The following is a 19,788-nucleotide window of genomic DNA, read 5'->3' on the forward strand; positions in this document are numbered from 1 at the left end:
CCGAGGAGTTCCATGACCATATAAAAACACGAGGCCGAAGGCCGAGTGTTTTTATACAGGTCATGGAACTCCAAGGTAACTTATAATATATTTTACAAGAGGGGGTACTTTATTCACTATATAAACAACTTATAATATACTTATATTTTACAAGAGGGGGTACTTTATTTATTATATTTATTATAATACACAAATTTCAGCGAGTCATGTGACAGAAATGACATCAGAACTCACCGTTTATAACTGATGACATCAGAACTCACCGTTTATAAGGATATAATTTACAGGATATTAATGGCTTTTGTGTATTATAACTAGATATTTGTTCTATTGTATTTTGCAGTGTACCAGGGATGATTCATTACATAGAGTAGTGTATGCATATTGAAACCATCGGTATGTTGCCATTGACCTCATTGGCTTTTGTGTATATAGTCATATGTTCATTGTTCCCCCCCATCATTTGGTCTGCTTTTACTGCTTGTGTGGATAGAGAGGATTTTTTGGCATTTACTCATAGCTCTCAATATACGTTCCCCTGGCATTGCTACATGAAGGTCTATGTTTAAGTTCCTTAGCAAAGTGGCCGTTGATATTGTGTTGTAATGCTATAGCATGTTGAACATTTTTCATGTGTACCCACATACAGACACATATCATATCTACTAATTGTCAGCAATATAAGGTGTATCCAAACACATAACAGAGGAACAGCAAATAAGACAAAATAATCATTTGTGTGAACAATACAATAGTGGAGAATAGTATCAGTGACTTTTAGACCATTGATCGCCATAGAATACATATCTAAAAAATGTATTATTATATAATTTTATAGCAGGTAGTTTATAAAACGTATTACAATAACTCATTTTCTTTATAATTATGCAAATATGACTATTGGTTTAATATATTTCTCATTTTCAGCTGTGACCTTAGCTGCACGACTGAAATGCAACTCTTAAGGGCATGACAATGAGAGTATTTGTCACATCTGAAAATCATGTTTTCCAACAAAATAAATATGGTTATTTGTACTTATTTATTTTTTTAAACGTTTCAACATTTGAAACAGCTTTTCCATAAAACTGTGAGTAATTGAATGGAAGTGAAAATACTTCAGAAGATATATGATCCATATAAATCGGACATAATTGCTTAATTGCTTTAAATTCTTCTGCTGTTTTCCCTAACTAAAGTCTGTGTCCCGGGGCATGGGCCTCCCAATTACCAGCTCTAGATGCTATTTCTTTCTGTTAGGTCTGTAAATGGGGCAGTCTCTCTGCAGTTCAATAATTTTTTGTTTGTTTCTACTTTGTCTTCTATTCCTCAATAGAAAAGGAATGCATAATAATATAATACATTTTCTTAATGCGGACAAACTAATATACCCAGTTAATTTTCAAATTTTATGCTTCATTTACAATAACAACACAAATTGAAAGATAAAACAGCTACAATATGGTTGAAGCATCTGTGTTACAGTTAATAACATTCTGACAATAGAAATGTAAAAGCTATAAACCATCAACTGGGAAAATCGGTCAGTAATTATAAAATTGGTGCTTAAAACGTAGGATATCAGCCATTTCATACCAGGCATACCCTGAGGAATAAGTGGTAGTGGCATTCTAGATACATTTATCTCTGTGGCTGGTAAATTAGAAGGCCTGTTGGCGATGTTCGTAGCTTCATGCTGATGCTCCTATCTGAATCAATTCTCCTCTGTACCTTTGCTTTTAGGAATATACATTTGATACAGTATAAACTGGAACACACAAATGTGCCTTTGGTCATGTATCCCTGATCTTTTGCAGCAATAATATGTTGGCAAAGGGGGTCACACCTTGATAACTGATTCCCCAAAACTTTTTAGATGGGTAATGCTGGATTTAGAGAATGAACAGCAGGTGATACTCTGTAAGTGAGAATTAGCTATTATTTTCCATGCAGTGCTACTTTAGGCCACCATTGTACTTTTTTCCCCCTATTTTGTGTCATGTAGTCATCTTTGAAATGTGTGTTGATTGAATAATGCATGCATTTAATAGAATCTGAAATTCTCTTTCTACCAAAATGTGAAATAATAAGGATTTAAACTGCCATACAATACACATCTGCATAATAAGGATTAGCATTTAATTTTCTATTTTACTGGCGTACACAGTTTTCTGCCATATCTTAAGATGTTTTGAAAGCTTATGCTCTAAATACAAGTATGAAGCTATATTATGCCGGTCAAAACTACAGTCTCTTTAAGAAATGTTTGAAATGTTATAAATGAGAAAAGGTTGCACTAATTAAGCAGTGTTTCCGTTAATACGTGTTTTTGGATTCTGCTTGAGTTTACCAAATTAAGTTGGGAGCATGCTGTGAAACAAATAACACAGATCAAGCTGGGGAACCTGGCTCAAATCTCAGTGACATGCCGACAATATTTTAATCTCCTGGTGTTGCAGGATACTGAGTGGAACCAAAGATGGCAGCTCTACAGCTGTAAAGAAATCTCCATCCTTTGGTTTTGTATTATATATAGGCCAAAGAGAAAAGTGAATTGCAAAGCAACAGTGACAAGTGTAAAGGAAGACTTAATTACAGTTTTGTAGTGTTCTTTTAATATAAAGACTGATCTTTGTCTTTCATAGAGCTATACATACTAGTACATTTTGTCCACAATTTTGGTGGTGGGTATACAATAAGTGGTTTGTTCAAGCTGCCAGCAAACATTACTCTTGTTATATGTGTGGTTCTGAAGTGACTTAATGTGCATCTAAGGGCAAATTGTACCCAGTTATGCTATATCTCCAAGTGTATTAAGAAGCAATTGTTCTCTGTTTAACTGATTTTCAGACTACACTATTGAATTTCATTAATTATCTGTGGAGAAAACAGTGAATGGATGAAATTTTATTACCAATAAACTTGATGTACATTATTGTTTTTGTAATAAAATGAACACATAAATAGGCTACACTGACAGAAATAGACAAGGAATGTGCAGTTTTATTAGTGAAATGTCCACTTGAGTCTGTGGAAGAGCACTTAGCGTAATGCTTTTTTTCCCTAAGAAAACTGAAACCTTAATTGTGACAAAATACAGTCATCAATCACACATTCTAATAAATCAATGAAGGCGTTCATGTGATAGTTGCTATTTTTTGATGTTTTCACTATCTAGTCTATTCACTGGAAGCTCATCCATGACTAAAGCAGGTTTAGTAACCTGCTGAGAACACTTTAGTCATTTAATGGTTATTAAATGGTTGTGAAATGGCGCTAATCATCTGTAAGCAGTATTCTGCCTTCCCCCATTCAAATGCCCAGAATACTAATAAGTTTTCAGGCTGCCTAAATTGTTGATACAGCAGCCATGCAATTAACACTTGCTGTTCTTCGATGACCATTTCTAAAGTCCTGATTTGTCGGTTTAATATCATGTATTTGTATTGTTCTGCAAGGAAATGCTTTATAAGAATATGTTGCTGCTTCCACTGTACTTGTTGGTAAAGATACTCAACTGTACACAGAATATCCCTTGAGCTTCAGCATTCCCACAACAGGCAAACATTTCCAAATCAGGGAAGCCCAGCCTGTCCTTCTTCAGGCTAGCTTGATAAGTTGGAAAATTATTGTAGATGTAGTAGTGCAGCAGCTAAATGTTATTATGTTGGACGTATCTGAAAGTCTTGCATTATTTTAAACATGCTGCTGTTCTTTCCTACAAAAAATACTAAGGAGAAGTGCTAACGTCAGAATCTCTTCAGTTATAATTAGATATTCCTTATTTAAAAACAACTAGATTTATATTTAAAGGTCCTCATTGTTGCAACAAAGCAGTTAGAATGTGCACACAGAGCAGTGGCTAGTGACAAAAATGAAATGTATTCTTTAGCTGGTATGTGATAATTTGTAATGCAGTCATCATATGTTTGCACTTGTGCTAATTACTTTCATCATTCTTAGCTCAGAAGTGAGGGAGTTATGTCTAAATCTGGGAGATACAAGTCCTTTAAAGTGCCACCTTTGTGTTTTTCAGCCCAGTGGAAAGGAAAATTGTTCCGATGTTGACGTTTTCACATTTACCAGCATCCTTAGACAGTCAGCTAGTCACCGTCTGTCTACCCATGGGTTTTGTGCATTATGCAGAAGTCCCATATTTCTGCTGCTTTCACTTAATGAAAACCTTCTCTATTGCAGACACTTTCATCCATGCCAGAAAGTACACATACCTTGAAGAAACTAAAGAATTACAGCAGCCACAGCAGCAGTAACAGTACTGGCAGCAGCTCTGACACAGAGGAGGAAGATGAAAAAGAGAGGAAAGAGAAAAAAGTTTCATATGATCTTGAAGAACATAAGTACAAATCACTGGAAAGGTCTAGTACGTTCATTTACCATAACGCTAGCACAAACAAGGATCAGTTTGGGACATGTACTTTTAATAAATATTTAGATTGCTGCTAGGGTTATTAAAACATCTTTCACTAAAAAGGCTTTAGGTGTATATTATTTTTCTCTTTTACACTGTCCAGGATCTTAATGGCTATGCTAGTGAACTGTGCTATTTGTAAGTTAATTTATTACTGTCATTGAGCATAAAACAAAGCAGAGATACCAATAGGTACTGTTTAACCACACTGGGAGTTATTACCACACAAATACTCTGAATCGTGCAAGTTGCTTATTTGTTAATTTAGGTTTACTTTTTCTTTAGTTTCTAAAGAGCTTCTGTCATCATCAATTATATAATACTTATATTCTAGCACGAAAATGGTTTACATATATATATAAATAGGAATAGTTTTTAGGCAGGCAAGTTGGTAACTCAATGTAAGCCTGATGTTGTGCAGACACTATAAATAATTTGCACAAGTTCTAAAATGCACCAGTAATGGTGCACTGATCAAAATCTGCTGATTGGTTCCAACTGTTCTAGTGCATTTATGGTGAGATGGGGGTTTAATACCCCTCATTCTTTAGCAGTCTTATTGAATGGATTTTACTGTCTGTTGAAGAAAAAGTGATAGTTAGGCAGTGATCCTTTACAAATCAACAAGTACAAACCCACTCCCTTGGTTTTATTTCAAGTAATCACATTTACAGTGCTACGCAATATGTTGGCGCTATATAAATACATGTTAATAATAATAATAATAATAATAAAAGTGGGTATCCTATAGTAAAAATATGTTGTGTTCTCCTATCCCTTACTCCACTCTGTGTTCCTAACTGCCTACTTTACACTGAATAATAAGGTCCTATGGCCAGGGTCTTTATTTCCTTCAAAGTTTCTAATATTGCTTGCCTTCCCACTCCTAGCGTCTGATTGTTGGGGTTGTGCATTCCTTCTCCTGTTAAAATTGTATGTTTTGATGAAGCTACCAGGGGGTAGTGTTGATTAGGGGTGCTTGGAGCTTTGCACAAATAAAAACAGCTACTACATGGTTAGTTATGCCAAGGCTATATGTAATTCTTTGATTTTCCTTATATATTTAGGTAGAATATACTGGAAACCTCCTCTTAAAGCAGCTAGACCATTTTCCAACTTATCTTCTCCCTCATCTGCTGCTCCTATGAGACGCTCTGTAAGCTGCCCACGTTCCATAACCGCATTAAATACACAGACGCCAACTACTGACCAGCGACCATTTTCCTCGAGAATATCATCAACTATCTCAAGACCTTTATCAGGCAACAGAACAAATTCTTTAAATCGCAGCTCTTCATCAAACCGAGTGCCTCAGTCCAGTACTTCTGGCAGTGCCTATCCGTCCATAGTGAGTTCGCTGCTACCATTATATGTAATGTGTTAAGAATGAAAGCATCTCTTTGATTACTTTCTTACTTTGCAATTAAGTATTCCAAGTGAAAAGAATGGGGTAGTCATGCTTGGAGAGAGCCCCAGGTAAAGATAAAAATAAAGCACTCATTGCTCAGTCTATGGAAGAAAAATGCTGCAAAATTGTTTTGGCGATACTTGTAAGAAAATGTCTTGCATCTGATTAGGCATTTTAAAGTAGGGGTTTAGAATGCAAATATAAAATAAATAGCTCCATTGTTTTACCTTTTCAATTGTAAAGTTCACAGCATGAATGCTTAGAGCCCATTTTTGCTCTGTGGGTGCTTTTGTGTTAGCCTTGCAATAGGGAGGAAAATGTACAGAATAAAACTATACTGTTATTTTGTACATTCCATAGCAGATATGGATGTAAATGATTTATGTTCCTATTACATTTCACTGTATATTAGGGTTAAACACATTTACAGACAGGATTAATTCCTCATTGTTCTGTCTTGAAAGTGAGCAGCAGCAATACATGTGACTTCATCCACAATCCACTTCTTCCCAGTTTTCCAGTATTCCATCTATCATTCTAATAAGGGTATATTAGTATTAGTGCTCAGAAGGTTTGTCACATTTGTGGGTTGATGAGATTCCTAGAGAGATCTCGTAAGACAAATGTCTTACACAGTTCACAGTTGCTTTACTCAATGGTATTTTCAGGTTGTTCTCAAGGTCCTAGCATAAATTACAGTGTTTTATTTTTATGTAAAAAACAAAAAACAAAAACAAAAAATATATATATATATATAGTTTTATAGCTGACATGGAATTTAAACCACATCATGCAGCAGGAATGCATTATCATCTATCTATCACCAGCTTACCTCATTCATTGAACTGAGAAATGTAGTTTTAGGAAAGCACGAAAAATAGCTTTGGCAAATAATGCTACTTGCATGAAAATGTATTATTTTGCTGTCAAAATCCAAACTGTCTCTTCTTTAATGGCAGCTTAAATATTTCTGTTTCTATTTGATAATGCTGTAGAAAAGGGGCATTTTCTGTTGCATTTAAACTTAGAAAAATGTGATTTTCATTTTTATGAAAAAAGTGCAGAAAAAGTTAAAAGCTTAGAAATGTTTGCCTTATAGCTTTTGTTTTGTTCTGCTGTGCAGAGTGAGTCTAGGTTAGATCATTTAACAAAGGAGCAGGAAGAGGAGCTCACAAAGCAGACCTTATATGCTCTCCGAGACATGAGAATCAGGATTCCAGGAAAAGGAGTGGAAGAAATAACACATTCTCATCTAGATGAAGTAAGTGTCTGATACCTACCTTGCACTAGAATAACCTGTAAGTGGACCAGCCCTATGCCTTAATGCATATATATGTAAATGTATTGTCTTGGACCTTTAGTTTCCCTTTAAAGGTACAATAGGCTTATAGTATTTGTTGTGTCCTATGTCTGGCATACATGGTTCATTTGATTGTCATCACACCCTAAATACAAAGTGGAGCATGTTCTAATGGAATTTAGGGAGTGATTGACATCACACCCAACATTTCAACATGCCCCACTTTGTATTTCATGGCCTAAGGTCAGTTTATTGTGGAATTATCATGTAAACATTAAACAACCAGATTTTATTCGGGAGGTTTTTCATTGAAATGCATTGACATCAAGCTAATTTGGTTGAACATGACTAAATTTTCAATATATATTGCATTTCTGTGGCTAGCTTAAAGGCAAGAACTGTAGTGGCAGATAGGTAAAATATTTGGATTCATTGAAGTAACTTTGGAGAATACATGTGATCATCCTCTTGCTTATTTGTCAGTTGGCATGATGACACTATAAAACGATGCTTGGTGAAACTCCCATACTTCCCATAAATAGTACCTTTGTTCTAGTCCTGCAAACCCACAGTTTATTTACTTGATCTCTGGTCTAGTCCTGAAAATTCAGTTTATTCACTTGATCTCTGGTCTAGTCCCGTTTCCTCCATTTTGCTGTGCACCAGGGATCTCTACCTTTCGGGAAGGCCAGGGTGTGCGAGTACTTTTTGGTTGTTCTAGTCCTGTAAACCCACAGTTTATTTACTTGATCTCTAGTCAGTGTAAGTATAGGTTCTATTGTAACACCTTTAGCCTAACAATGTACCGGTTTTAGGGCTTATTTACAACTATAAAAATCCTTTTTACCAAAGATACTTTCTTTGACATGCACGTCTTGCAGTTCCATATAGTTGTGCTCTGCATGAGTTTTGAAGAATTGGCCTCAATTATGTCAGAAACTTGACATTCTTGGTGAAAACCGCATGTAAATTATCCTTTTTGTCAGCACACATTTCGTATTGTAAAGATACTGTGGCAGTTTTTTAATATCTAGTACATAGTTGCTTTAAATTTTGAAACATTGTATATTAAGTATTACTACCTTTGCCTGAGCCCTAGAGTAGGCACAGTTGTTGAGTGGGCATCACTAAGGTTATGACAAAGCAAAAAATCTTTGTACAGCACCACGTAGTTAAAAATGCCTTTATTCACAATTTCATGGCAGAACCTGGTCAGCAAAGTTTGAAACATTGTATATTAAGTATTACTACCTTTGCCTGAGCCCTAGAGTAGGCACAGTTGTTGAGTGGGCATCACTAAGGTTATGACAAAGCAAAAAATCTTTGTACAGCACCACGTAGTTAAAAATGCCTTTATTCACAATTTCATGGCAGAACCTGGTCAGCAAAGTTTCAGGCCTATGTATGCCTTTTATCAAGCTTGATAAAAGGCTATACATAGGCCTGAAACGTTGCTGACCAGGTTCTGCCATGAAATTGTGAATAAAGGCATTTTTAACTACATGGTGCTGTACAAAGATTTTTTTCTTGGTTGTTCCTGGTAGATGATGGACAACTGATGGTACGTGCACCAACGGCTATATAAAATTTGGGGGCTAATCAGAGCTGACTCTAATCTGCTATCACTAAGGTTATGTGCACACAGATGTCTCTAACTATATTCACCTTGTGCAATCTCTGCCTTCTACATGACCGAATAAAGTGGATACTGATTCCCTGTGTGGCTATACACAGGGGGACAATTCATTAATGCAGAAAAGTAGGGCAAGGCCAATTTGTCAGACAACAGGGGAATGTAAAGTCGTAAATGATACCTAAGGTGAAGCATCTCTACTGCATACAAGCTTGCAACATAACTGCAGTTCAATCGCAATGATGTAGTAAGTGCTCTACTGTTATGGAGCTGTTTTTAATAATCTGTTATTGTGATATACAGATAGAAATGGGATCTTTAAGTATTGGTCTTTGATCTTGATGAAAATGTATACTTTTCTTCAAAGCAGCCGAATATTGGTTAATTACTGATCTGAACTTCCAACATCCATATGTAATTTATTACAGATTTTCAGCCATAATAAGAAAAATGCATTGTTTTCAGCTTTATATGAAGCGGAATCTACAAACAGACATAGCTGAAAGTTAAGAGGTTGGCATAACCCAAATTGTACAAAGAAATTTTGCATATTATTGAATTCCAGACCATATTCCTTAATCAATACATCCCTGCTTGATAAAGGGCCTAGTCACAAAACATGTAGCGTTTATTTTCACTTCCTTAATAAAAGAAATTTGCAGCCAAGTTACTGCTTCTGACTTGTCCTACACTTTTATTTACATCCCTACTTTCATCTGTATAATGGCCTTGTTGGTTCAAGAACAGAGGCAAATATAGGTTCAACTAGAAAAGAAGCAAAGATACACATTTTTTCTGAGCAGGTGGCAAGAAGAAAAATCAGATGTAGATAAAAGTAGGTCTGTATTATCAGGATACAAGAATTTTGGTTGTGTTTGACAGTTAAGCATTTTCAGTATGCTATGTATTAAAGTCCTTGTTTCCAGGCAAATCTTGCTTGAACTGCTTCTAGAGCGAGTAATGCAGTCACTAGTAAAGTGTAAGGACACAAATACAGACATTCACGAGATTGTATTTGTCTGAATATATTTATTTATGCCAGAACTGCTGCATAAGGCAGTTGTGCTGCTTCTGCAGTTTTAGGCAAAACTGGGACCTTGATAATTAAGTTCAAATGAACCAAATGGAATGTCTCCTGAAAAAACAAAGCTGCTTTTATTACACTTTGTTACAACTGCCGGTGTTTGATCCATGCAGTTCCATTGTGCAGAAAATCTTTAGAAACAGCATGAACATTAGCAGAGGTTGATGCACACAAACTTCGCATTTGGTCGCTACCATGTTGTACTGGCACTTACTCAGATTTTTAAGAGCCATATACTTTCCAGCAAAAAGATTTACACACAATTTCCCATAACCTGTGGCCGTTCTCTAAATAGCTTTAAAAAAAAAAACCCTCTCAGCGGGCACCAAGACATTTCTACCAATATGATCAAGTAACCTACCAAATGGACACGGAAAAAGTATTTGCTTACTTTACAGCTCTGATGGAAATGGGCCTTCGAGACCATTTACATAGTAGGTAAAATTTTCTCAATATGAATGTTTCCCTGGCAGCCTTTAATGGCTGAAAAATGAATAGCAGCACAGTCCAACAAACTTAAAGTGAAACCCTTTACTGCTACAGGGACCTGTAATGCATTGCTGAGTGCCTCTAGCAATAAACAGTTTAACACTTGCAATTTGCCTACGGAAACAGCAGCCTATAAAAGAGCAAATAGTAATCAACACAACTCAAGACCTTAACTGGACCAGAAGGTTTATTTCACATTGCTATCCACATGCTATTGCAAAGCGCTGTTACTTTTTTCCTTACAAATATTTCTAATCTTAGTTTAGTCATTCTGGAATGATTAGATAACACCTGCAGTCAATATATCTATTTTAAAAAATGGCACATCGAAGGCATGCCAGTGCTGCCATTGCTTAGCTCAGAGACAAGTACACCTGTACGGAATAGATAGTAGTTTGCTCAGATGGAAAAAAAGAGAAATCCCGTTCTTTATCCTATTTTAATATCTTCGTTCATTTCTACTTTACAGATAATGGATAACTGGACATGCCACAAATCAAAGGTTGCTTCCTATTGGTTAATAAAACTGGATTCTGTAAAGCAACGGAAGGTAATAATGATTTAATATTGGCAATGTTTATAGAGCTTTTCTGCTTAAACATTAAACATAAATCACAATCAACCCAGAAAATAAGCATTGTGCATTTTTAATCTTCCGGCCAACTCTGCACCTGGTGTTAATCTTAGATATTCAATATGTTGTAGGGTGGCAGGTACAGTACAAACTCTTTGCATTTGAATGCACCATTTTGCCAAATAATAAAAGCTGAATCCTGCTGCTACTAACTAGATTCAAATGAATATATGCTCAGTGGTACCGGTTTCCATTTAAAGTTTTGATACGGTTAAGATTTAATCTAAGGCTGGTTCAATGAGCAAAGCATTTTTCTTTTTAATAAATTGCTATCATTTTTGTTTTATGGGATGCTCGGAATTTATCTTTCAAACTGTTGGTTATTTGACTAAATTTCCATACCAAACTTTGACTGAATGCTTTTGAACATGTGAAATTCTTCCTGTATTACTATAGATATTGCTGTTGAATAAATAAAATATTATAGTAAATTATTAAGGGACCAGAAAATACTGGTTGTTTCCATTTAGCAGAGGTCATTTAAGTATCCAAAAGGAAGAATGTTCTGCGCAGAACTTGGAATGTATTTTAACTAAATATTTACGTACATGCTGCTGTACCACATCACATGAAATAGCATTAGTGATATCCCCTGCGGTTATATTATTTAAAAAGTATTTGTCCTTTCACAAGGCTTTTTAGCTCAGAGGTCATTCACACTGTTTCAGGGATATAGCTGCGTTTTATTTGCACAAATGGATTCTTGCTGGCTTACAGAAGAAAAAAATCTTTCCTTACTAACTATTCACTTTGTTAAAAAAAAAATCAAATGTTTTCTGCTGCCATTATGTTATTGCAATTTTATTTCACTTAAATGAATTTCAATGAGATTCTACAAGCTGATTCCACAGTAAGATGAAAGAGCTGAAAGGCAGCGACCCTGTAAAAAGACGCCTACATTCATAGTGTCTTTTACATCCCATAATGGATGAGCACAGATACCTACTGGCTATGGCACATTACTAAATCTTTACTAGATGCATGATCTAAATAATAGTTGGTCAAAGAATACACATTTCAACAAGACTCGAAGATTACTACTTTCTTTTTTTTTTTTTTCTTTCAAGGACAAACGCCACTGGTGTCAATACTTGAGGATCCCCACAGTTAATCCAATAGCTAATTAGCTAATTTTTTTTTTTAGAACTAAAATTTGCACCAGCCAGCCCTAGAAAAAAACAAACAAATGCAGCGTCACCATTTTGCTTACCTTTTTCAAATGTCCCTCTTCAGTTTTAGACTTGCACATAACATATTTTACTCTGCTGCACACTTGCAAGGCTAAAGCTGCCTCAGGGATGACTGAGAAAGGTTAGTAAAATGGCACCCTGGAGCTGATCTACATTTTTTTCTGTCTGGTGCATTTTTTTACTAATTGGAATGGCCTATGGAAAAGACTTAAATTTAGCTCACTGGCGGGTGCCTAACATACTGCCACACATTATTAAATTGGGGTCCTTAAAGCAAGCAGTTTTTATTTTTGACCGATTTTCTTTTTTTTTTTTGTAATACAAGTATGGGGACCTGTTATCCAGAATGCTTGGGATCTGGAGAGTTTTTGTATAAGGGATCTATCTGTAATTTGGATCTTCCTACTTTAAGGGGGCCTATTTACTAACAATCAAATTTCTGTTTGTTCCACAAATCTCTAAAATTTGTGGTTTTTCTGTATTTCTCTAAAACTCAAAAAAAAATTTGATTTATCAAGGGGCCAGTTTACAAAAGTTTGTAAAGCTTTCATTTCTCATTTCTCAAGTGTATATACCATAAAATCTACCAATACAAAAGTTTGTCATAAAAGCTGTCAAGGTCATGTAGACGCCAGTGGAAGTCCCCTTTGTTTTTTGCAAAGATTAACTTTTCATTTGTTCACAGGGTTAAGGTTTTTCTTTCGACAGCTATTTTCATTCATACTTTTATTTGGATTCTTTAATAACTTTCATGGCATTCGTGATTTTAGAGAAATAGTTTAATCATGGTTTCAAAAAGCTCTAATACCACTAAAATTCTACATTTAGTAAATAAGCCTCCCAATGTAAAAACATAGAAAACTCAAAATGCATAAAAATTATCGATATCCTATAGATGTCAGGAGGAACTGTGCTGATTCTTTTGGACCATTTTTAATCAATTCAGGCTCTTCAAGGTTTCTCAATTTTTTCTCTTAGGAATTTTCCAATAAACTAAACATTTTAGAGGTTTTAGAGGTATTTGTATTTTTCTCTGATCATTCAGCTTTTTTTTTTAATTCATGCTTTTTAAACTGTTTTAATAAATTGCATGACGTTCCTGCTTTTAGAGAAACTAAGTTTAGTCATGGTTTCAAAAACCACTAAAATGAGACTGTTAATAAATAGGCCTCTATGTTAACTAAAAAAATAATTTATAGTTAATTAAACCCAATAAGATTGTTTTGCCTCAATAAGGATTAATTTTATCTTGGGATAAAGTATAAGGTACTGTTTTATTATTACAGAGACAGAAAAAAGGTTTTAAAAAATTGAATTATTTTATTAAAATGGAGTCTATGGGAGATAAGCTTCCCTTAATTTGGAGCTTTCTGGATAATGTGCTTCCAGATAATGGATCCCTTACCTGTTATAAGAAAGTAACCAGTACTTTGTGGTAACTAAGCTGCATAAATCCAATTTGGTGGCAAAACAATCCTATTGCATTTTTTACAATAATGGGAATGGTGTTCAAAATTATAGATCCTAGGTTCCAAGCATTCCAGATAATAAATCCTATACCTGTACTATTTTTCTATTTATTGTTCCATAAACAAATAGTAAAGTATACATAAATAAACTTATTGTATGCACAAGAAATTATTTCTCTGTTAATTTGCACTGTACTTACTACTTTGCAACATTGTCGAGCTGGGTACCAAGTACTGTACATACTAAGTTATAGTTAGAGTCTGTGTGTTTCCTTCAGGTACATACATTCCTACATTTTCCTCCCACATTCACACACTTGTAGGGAGGTTAACTAGCTCTTGATAAAATGTACCCAAGTTTTTGGTTGTGTTCACAATTGAGAAATTTGCTTGCAAGCTTTATTGGATACAGGAGGCAGGGATTGAATTACACATAGTTTCTGTAGTCAGTTTCTTGCAAATAAAATACATAAGGACAAAGATAATTTTGATCAATGCAATGACAATAACTGTTTAGTGAGGGCAATTGATCTTAAATACATTTGGCTATTTTAGAAAAATAGGTAGAACTGATCTGAGTCCTCAAGTAGGTTATCAGATCTTGCCACAAGCAGCAACAAACAAAATCTTTATGTGTGATCTATTTTGACGTAATGCTAGCATATCCTACTGCTGTCCTGTATAAATATTGAATGGGCTGCAGCTGGAGAAGTTATTCTATTGAGGGGCTGCCAGTTGGAATAAGTGAAAATTGACAAGAGCTATGGAAAAACTTTATGGAAGCCCACACTTTCCCCAGAGTGTCTATGTGTCTGAAAGGCTCTCCTTTATCTAGAATGTTGCAGACATCCCTAGAACAAAGTAAAGTGTGGCTTTTGTGTTAAATATACCACTATATATAGGCAATAACCAGAAATACAGTTTAAACCATGTCCTGCACAACAGTATTATAACTAAAATGAAAAAAGATCATTTGAGAGTACAAAGAAAATAATAAAGGATTAGTCAAAGAACTTGAAATAGAATATAAATATAAAACATGTCTGCAATATTTGCCAATTACAAAATGTTTGTTAAAAATTAAAAATGTGGGGACTGATTGCAAAAACAGTGCTCAGTGCCACGTAAGGCAGCTGGTCTCGCTGCCATGTGCATTTGGCAAAACTAGACACACACACACACAAGATGGTAATTATTTCAGATAGAAATGATTTCAGTTTCCAAGATGAGGCCTGGCTTCTCATTTCTGAACTGATGGTTCCTTTTATTGATGGCTGTGCGTTGACTAAGCTAAAGATTTTCCACTCCTTTTGTTATGCTAGACAGACTTTGCTTTGTAGAGACAGATGCATCCCTGCTGCTAAATCCGAAAAGTGCTTTCGTTTCTTGACAAATAGTCACTTTCGCTTTGTAAGACAATGCAGGGCTAAGAAGTAGAAATGCATTCGATTCAAGTTTGATACTTATGCCTAGATAACAATGATCACAATGAAGCAGGATTCATAATAATCTAAGTATAGCCATTGTCATTCCCCTGCTCCCCCTTTGACTGAAGTTTAATATGCACTTCTGATTTCCATCCGCACTAGATCCGTACTACAATATTCTATATCAAAACTGAATGAAGGTAAATAAAAAAATCATTAGGAAGATATCTATATATCCCTATTGTCCTTATCAGAGAAAGCCTTCATTGTTGAATAATATCCTTCAGCCTGGTTTCCATGGTAAGCTTATGAGCTTTTATGAGTTATTGCATTTTCCCTTCAGTACCTGCAAACCTGTCACCCCTTCCTCATCAAGTTCTCATCAAGTTATTGCAAACTGGTGTAACAAGCTTAGTAATCCTGCTCAGGCATATTCCTCCAACCAAAACTTTTTCTAGAAGTACAGTGCTAATGGTGGCATCAATTACCAATGAAAGCAACACCTGCCTCTAATTTCTGTCCATGTGGCATGTATTTTAAGAATGCAGCAACTCTTGTTTTCCCACTTTTGGATCATTCAGACATCTTGACATTTGCGCCATATTTTGATTTGTAATTATTTGGTTGCCAGCCACTGTCTATTGGTGAATTTAGAACTAAAGAAACCCTTCTGTGACTTCTGTTTAAAAATTAAAAAGGAAATGAAAAAAGAAAAGCAAACCTCATTGAGATGACAGCACAGCTGCCAAATACCCCTGATATATTCCTGGATTTTAGAATGAGTCAGTTAAACATTAAACAGTAATTCTTTCATAGTTCCCATGGTCAGTAAGTAATTCCTTGTGTTTGCACTTTCTCAAGGCTACAATTATTGAAAGGAGTGCTATAGTTAAACAGAGTTATAATAATATTAGCAACTGAGCATGGATATGATGTGGAGTTTCTGTGGTACACTTTGCTTATGAAAATTTCATGTGACACACTGGTTTGAGAAGACAGTGCCCCTGGAAATGTGGCAATGCTTCGGCAGTGTTTTACTGTTGTAAAAAAAAAAAAAAAGCAAAAGCTATCAGCTTTTTCTTTAACAAGCTTTTACTTTAACCAAATAGATTCAGTCAGATTGTTTTCAAAATCAGCTCTGAGTGCAGGATTGAATAGTAACCTCATTTTAACAATAATTGTACTTGCCCTCTACTATTGTTGCCATTCATATTTAAGCCTTGTATTCTTCTGTCATAGATGCATTATTTTGTGCATATTTTATATTTAGGATGCTATGTGCTTTCTTCTGAAAAAAAAGGCCTTTAATGTAGTATAACAATATTGTGGGATGTTTGACTTGGTGGAAACATCTAGGTCAGTTTTAGTTATAAAGTGTTCAGAAGGTACTGTATTTCCAGGGACTGGTCTTTTCAGACAACAAAAGTCTATTCGTGAAATGTTTATGTTTAAGTACCAATATTAGCTTCTTGAAGCTTTGCCATATTTTATTGGCATATTGTTTTCTTGGAACTGCCGGTGGACTATTTTATTTACAAAATCATATGCCAGGGTAGTAAACTGGCAGAATTCCAAAAGGTACAGATCCGTCTGGTTTGTTTGAGCAATGAATAAAACACACCACATTAGGCAGCTGGCCAAATTTGACCCTGAAGGAGAGATTATAGTTGAGAGCCCAAACACAGTATTAATCTGCAGCCAAAAAAAACAAGCAACTGTCAAATCAATGCAAACAAAAATCTGTACTTCTGGTGTGTGCTGTTAAGCCTTTTTCCTTCACTTAAGTTTGAAAGTATTGATAATACCCTAGTGTTATAAGCAGGGATTATTATAGTACAGTTTCTCAACATCAGGATTTTGCCTTAACTAATTAGAGTATTTACAGTGGGAAATCTAGATGTCTTTTTTGACACATTGCAGAAGAAAATCATTAAATAATGTGATTTCTCTTTTTTGACTTATAAGAATTATTCCTCTGTATAGTTAGAGTATTGTGACCTTCTCTAAGGTTTACCATTTGGGATTATAAAGTTACGAAAACCATCAATATTAAATTAGGTTAAATCTGTTTTTTTAGTCATAAATTAGTACACTATTGAGAAAAAAGACTTAGAAAAAAAAAACTCTGATGTCAGACTGGACACTCTGTAAATGGTTTAGCTCTTTAACAAATATTAATGCTCAGAAATGTCTCAGAAATTCTTCTAGTACTGGCAAGTAAGTAAACACTCTTTCACACAGTATATGCCACTTTCAGATATTAGCATAATAAAGACTTGAATGATGACATATGAATTATCTTTCTTACTTGAAGGGGTTCATAAAATTTTACGAAGTGATGCATACTATAAAACTTTTCAGAGTATTTTACTTTCAATTTATTTTGAATGAAATATAAAAAATATAACTGTCTGAATCCTTTAACCCTGTATGCGATACTCATTGGGGAGCCAGGATTCTGACAGTCAGTGGTACAAACCTCTACTCCCTATAAAGTGGTTCAAAGCAGTGAAACACATTCTGTTGAATTTACACAGAAATTCAATTTGATAAATGTGTCAATTTGTTAAAACTTTCAGGAAAAATATCAAAATTCTGGGAATCCTTCAGGATATTTCAGGTCAGTCCCAAAGCCTGTTTTTTTTGGAAGTGAACAGCCATCAACATGGGCATATTTATTATAAAAATCTCGCCACATAAATATTGGCAGTTGGCACATTTTAAAAACCATAAGAAAAAAATGGGATAGAAAAAAACCATGGATGTGGCATAAAAACCTGCAGTTGTAATTTTTCGCTATGATTTACACACATTGAGGCAAAACGTGATCCAGAAAATTAATAAATCAGCCCTAGCAATGCTAATTTATCAGTTTCCTAAATTACACAATTGCAGTAAAAATAAAAATCATGACTTTTCAATCAAGATTTTTTTTGCCCTTTTGTGTCCTTTAATTGACACTTTATATGAACAGTGTCCTTTGTTTCACAAAAAAGTTAGATAAGTATGACAGGCTCTGTTTACTAATGAAACCTGAATGCTACACACCACTGTATGCATCTAGGGTCCACCCCACTTACAGAAATCCAACCCAGCCTGGACAATTAGTTGCAAAACATTCCATATATATATATATATATATATATATATATATATATATATATATATATATATATATATATATATATACACATTTAATATATATTTTATATGATTTTGATCATAGTGATCTTCCTCAGGGAAAAACAAAACCATTTTGTTTTCTTTTGCTGAGGAAGATTACTATGATGTGTTCGAAACGTTGGAATTTCTTTTGTTTGTATTAAAATCAGTTACTCCAACTGAGCCAGTTGAGTGTCTTACTTTTTTGTTACTTTTTGATAATGTGCTACAGAACAGTGTACTTTTAGAACAGTGGTTTCCAAACTGGACCCTTGTAGGGGAACTGCCCTGAACAGGGTCGGACTGGGGGGTCCGGGGCCCACCGGGACTGGTGTCCAGGGCCCCCCTCTGGCCCCCGCTACCTACTTGTTAGGCGAATCCTTGCTCGGCGCCCAGGCGGCACATCGCGCATGCGCAAACGGAAACGGCGCGCATGCGCAAACGGCGCTGCTATGCGCCGAAATTTTTTTAATTATTTTTTTAAAAACTGTTTGGGAGAGGGGGACTGGCCCACTAGGGTCGGGGCCCACCGGGTATTTTCCCGGTATCCCGCCGGGCCAGTCCAACACTGGCCCTGAAGACCAGTTATAGTAGGATTAGGGAGAAACCTTATTTGCTCCACTCAGTACTCCTGATTAGTGATGGGTGAATTTATTCGTCAGGCGCAAATTCGCGGCGAATTTGCGCGATTCGCGAAAATTTGCCGGCATCAAAAAAATGTTTTGCGAATTTCGCACGAAATTTGCGAATTTTCCAGCTAAGCGAAAAGGCGCAAATTCGCCCATCACTACTCCTGATACCATTTTTAATCAAGGTGAGATTTAGGATGACCTCCTAAGATATTTAAAGGACATGTAAAGCCTTTACATTTTCCTACCATGTGTATAAGTTGGGCACATCTCCCCACCAAAATGGCATTATTTTTACTTCATACATCCCCTCCATTTGCCAGCGACATAACATGTTTCTAAAACAAATAGCAGCTTTCACCCAGGGGCCGTTTTCCCTCTGGCACATCAATCTAATACAGGCATAATTTACTATAATGACAAGTCCTGCTTGGATTGAGCACTGTAATGGTTAAGCCAAGCTCAGGAGAGGGGGTTAGGGTTTAAAAATAGGAGCAGACAGCTAGAGCAGAGTTTCTATGGGAACCAGCAGTGCCATCTCTTAATTGGCTGCTAGACTGGATGGTGTGTTTATTAATCTGAGTTGATAAGAACAGAGCATGCTCATGAGCCAACAGCCAAACAAATTCCAGAGGGAGGGGACTGAGTGGGTTAGAGGAGCAGAAGGAATCCTAGGTGATTAAGGGGATGCTGCAGCCTTACTTTTGAACAACGAGTGCCAGGTATTTATAGATTTCAAAGAGGCTCTTCAGTGATTACATTTTTGTGTGGGGGGTTTACATATCCTTTAAGAACTGTTGCTGAATGGTCCATAGAGCAATGTTTTCATACATCTAAATGTAGGACTACTGACCTAGAAATATGAGCACATTTAACATGGGTCAGTCACAGATCAGTCTGATTTGTCAGATTGGTCATCTCAAGGCCAGATCTC

At 35.6% G+C, this 19,788-nt stretch overlaps 1 protein-coding gene across 3 annotated transcripts in view; it reads left to right on the forward strand.

Moving 5' to 3' along the window:
- ttll7.L (tubulin tyrosine ligase like 7 L homeolog) overlaps window positions 1-19,788 on the forward strand; it is a 136,226-nt gene that overhangs the window by 87,371 nt on the left and 29,067 nt on the right. For all 3 annotated transcript variants that reach the window (XM_018256687.2, XM_018256686.2, NM_001092004.1), the window contains 4 exons: window positions 4,198-4,381; window positions 5,497-5,777; window positions 6,961-7,098; window positions 10,813-10,893. In XM_018256687.2, coding sequence (XP_018112176.1) covers window positions 4,198-4,381; window positions 5,497-5,777; window positions 6,961-7,098; window positions 10,813-10,893 — 684 coding nt within the window. The remainder of the gene's footprint in view (window positions 1-4,197; window positions 4,382-5,496; window positions 5,778-6,960; window positions 7,099-10,812; window positions 10,894-19,788) is intronic.

This window comes from Xenopus laevis, chromosome 4L (genome assembly GCF_017654675.1).
Source record: "Xenopus laevis strain J_2021 chromosome 4L, Xenopus_laevis_v10.1, whole genome shotgun sequence".
NCBI classification, from domain to species: Eukaryota; Metazoa; Chordata; class Amphibia; order Anura; family Pipidae; genus Xenopus; species Xenopus laevis.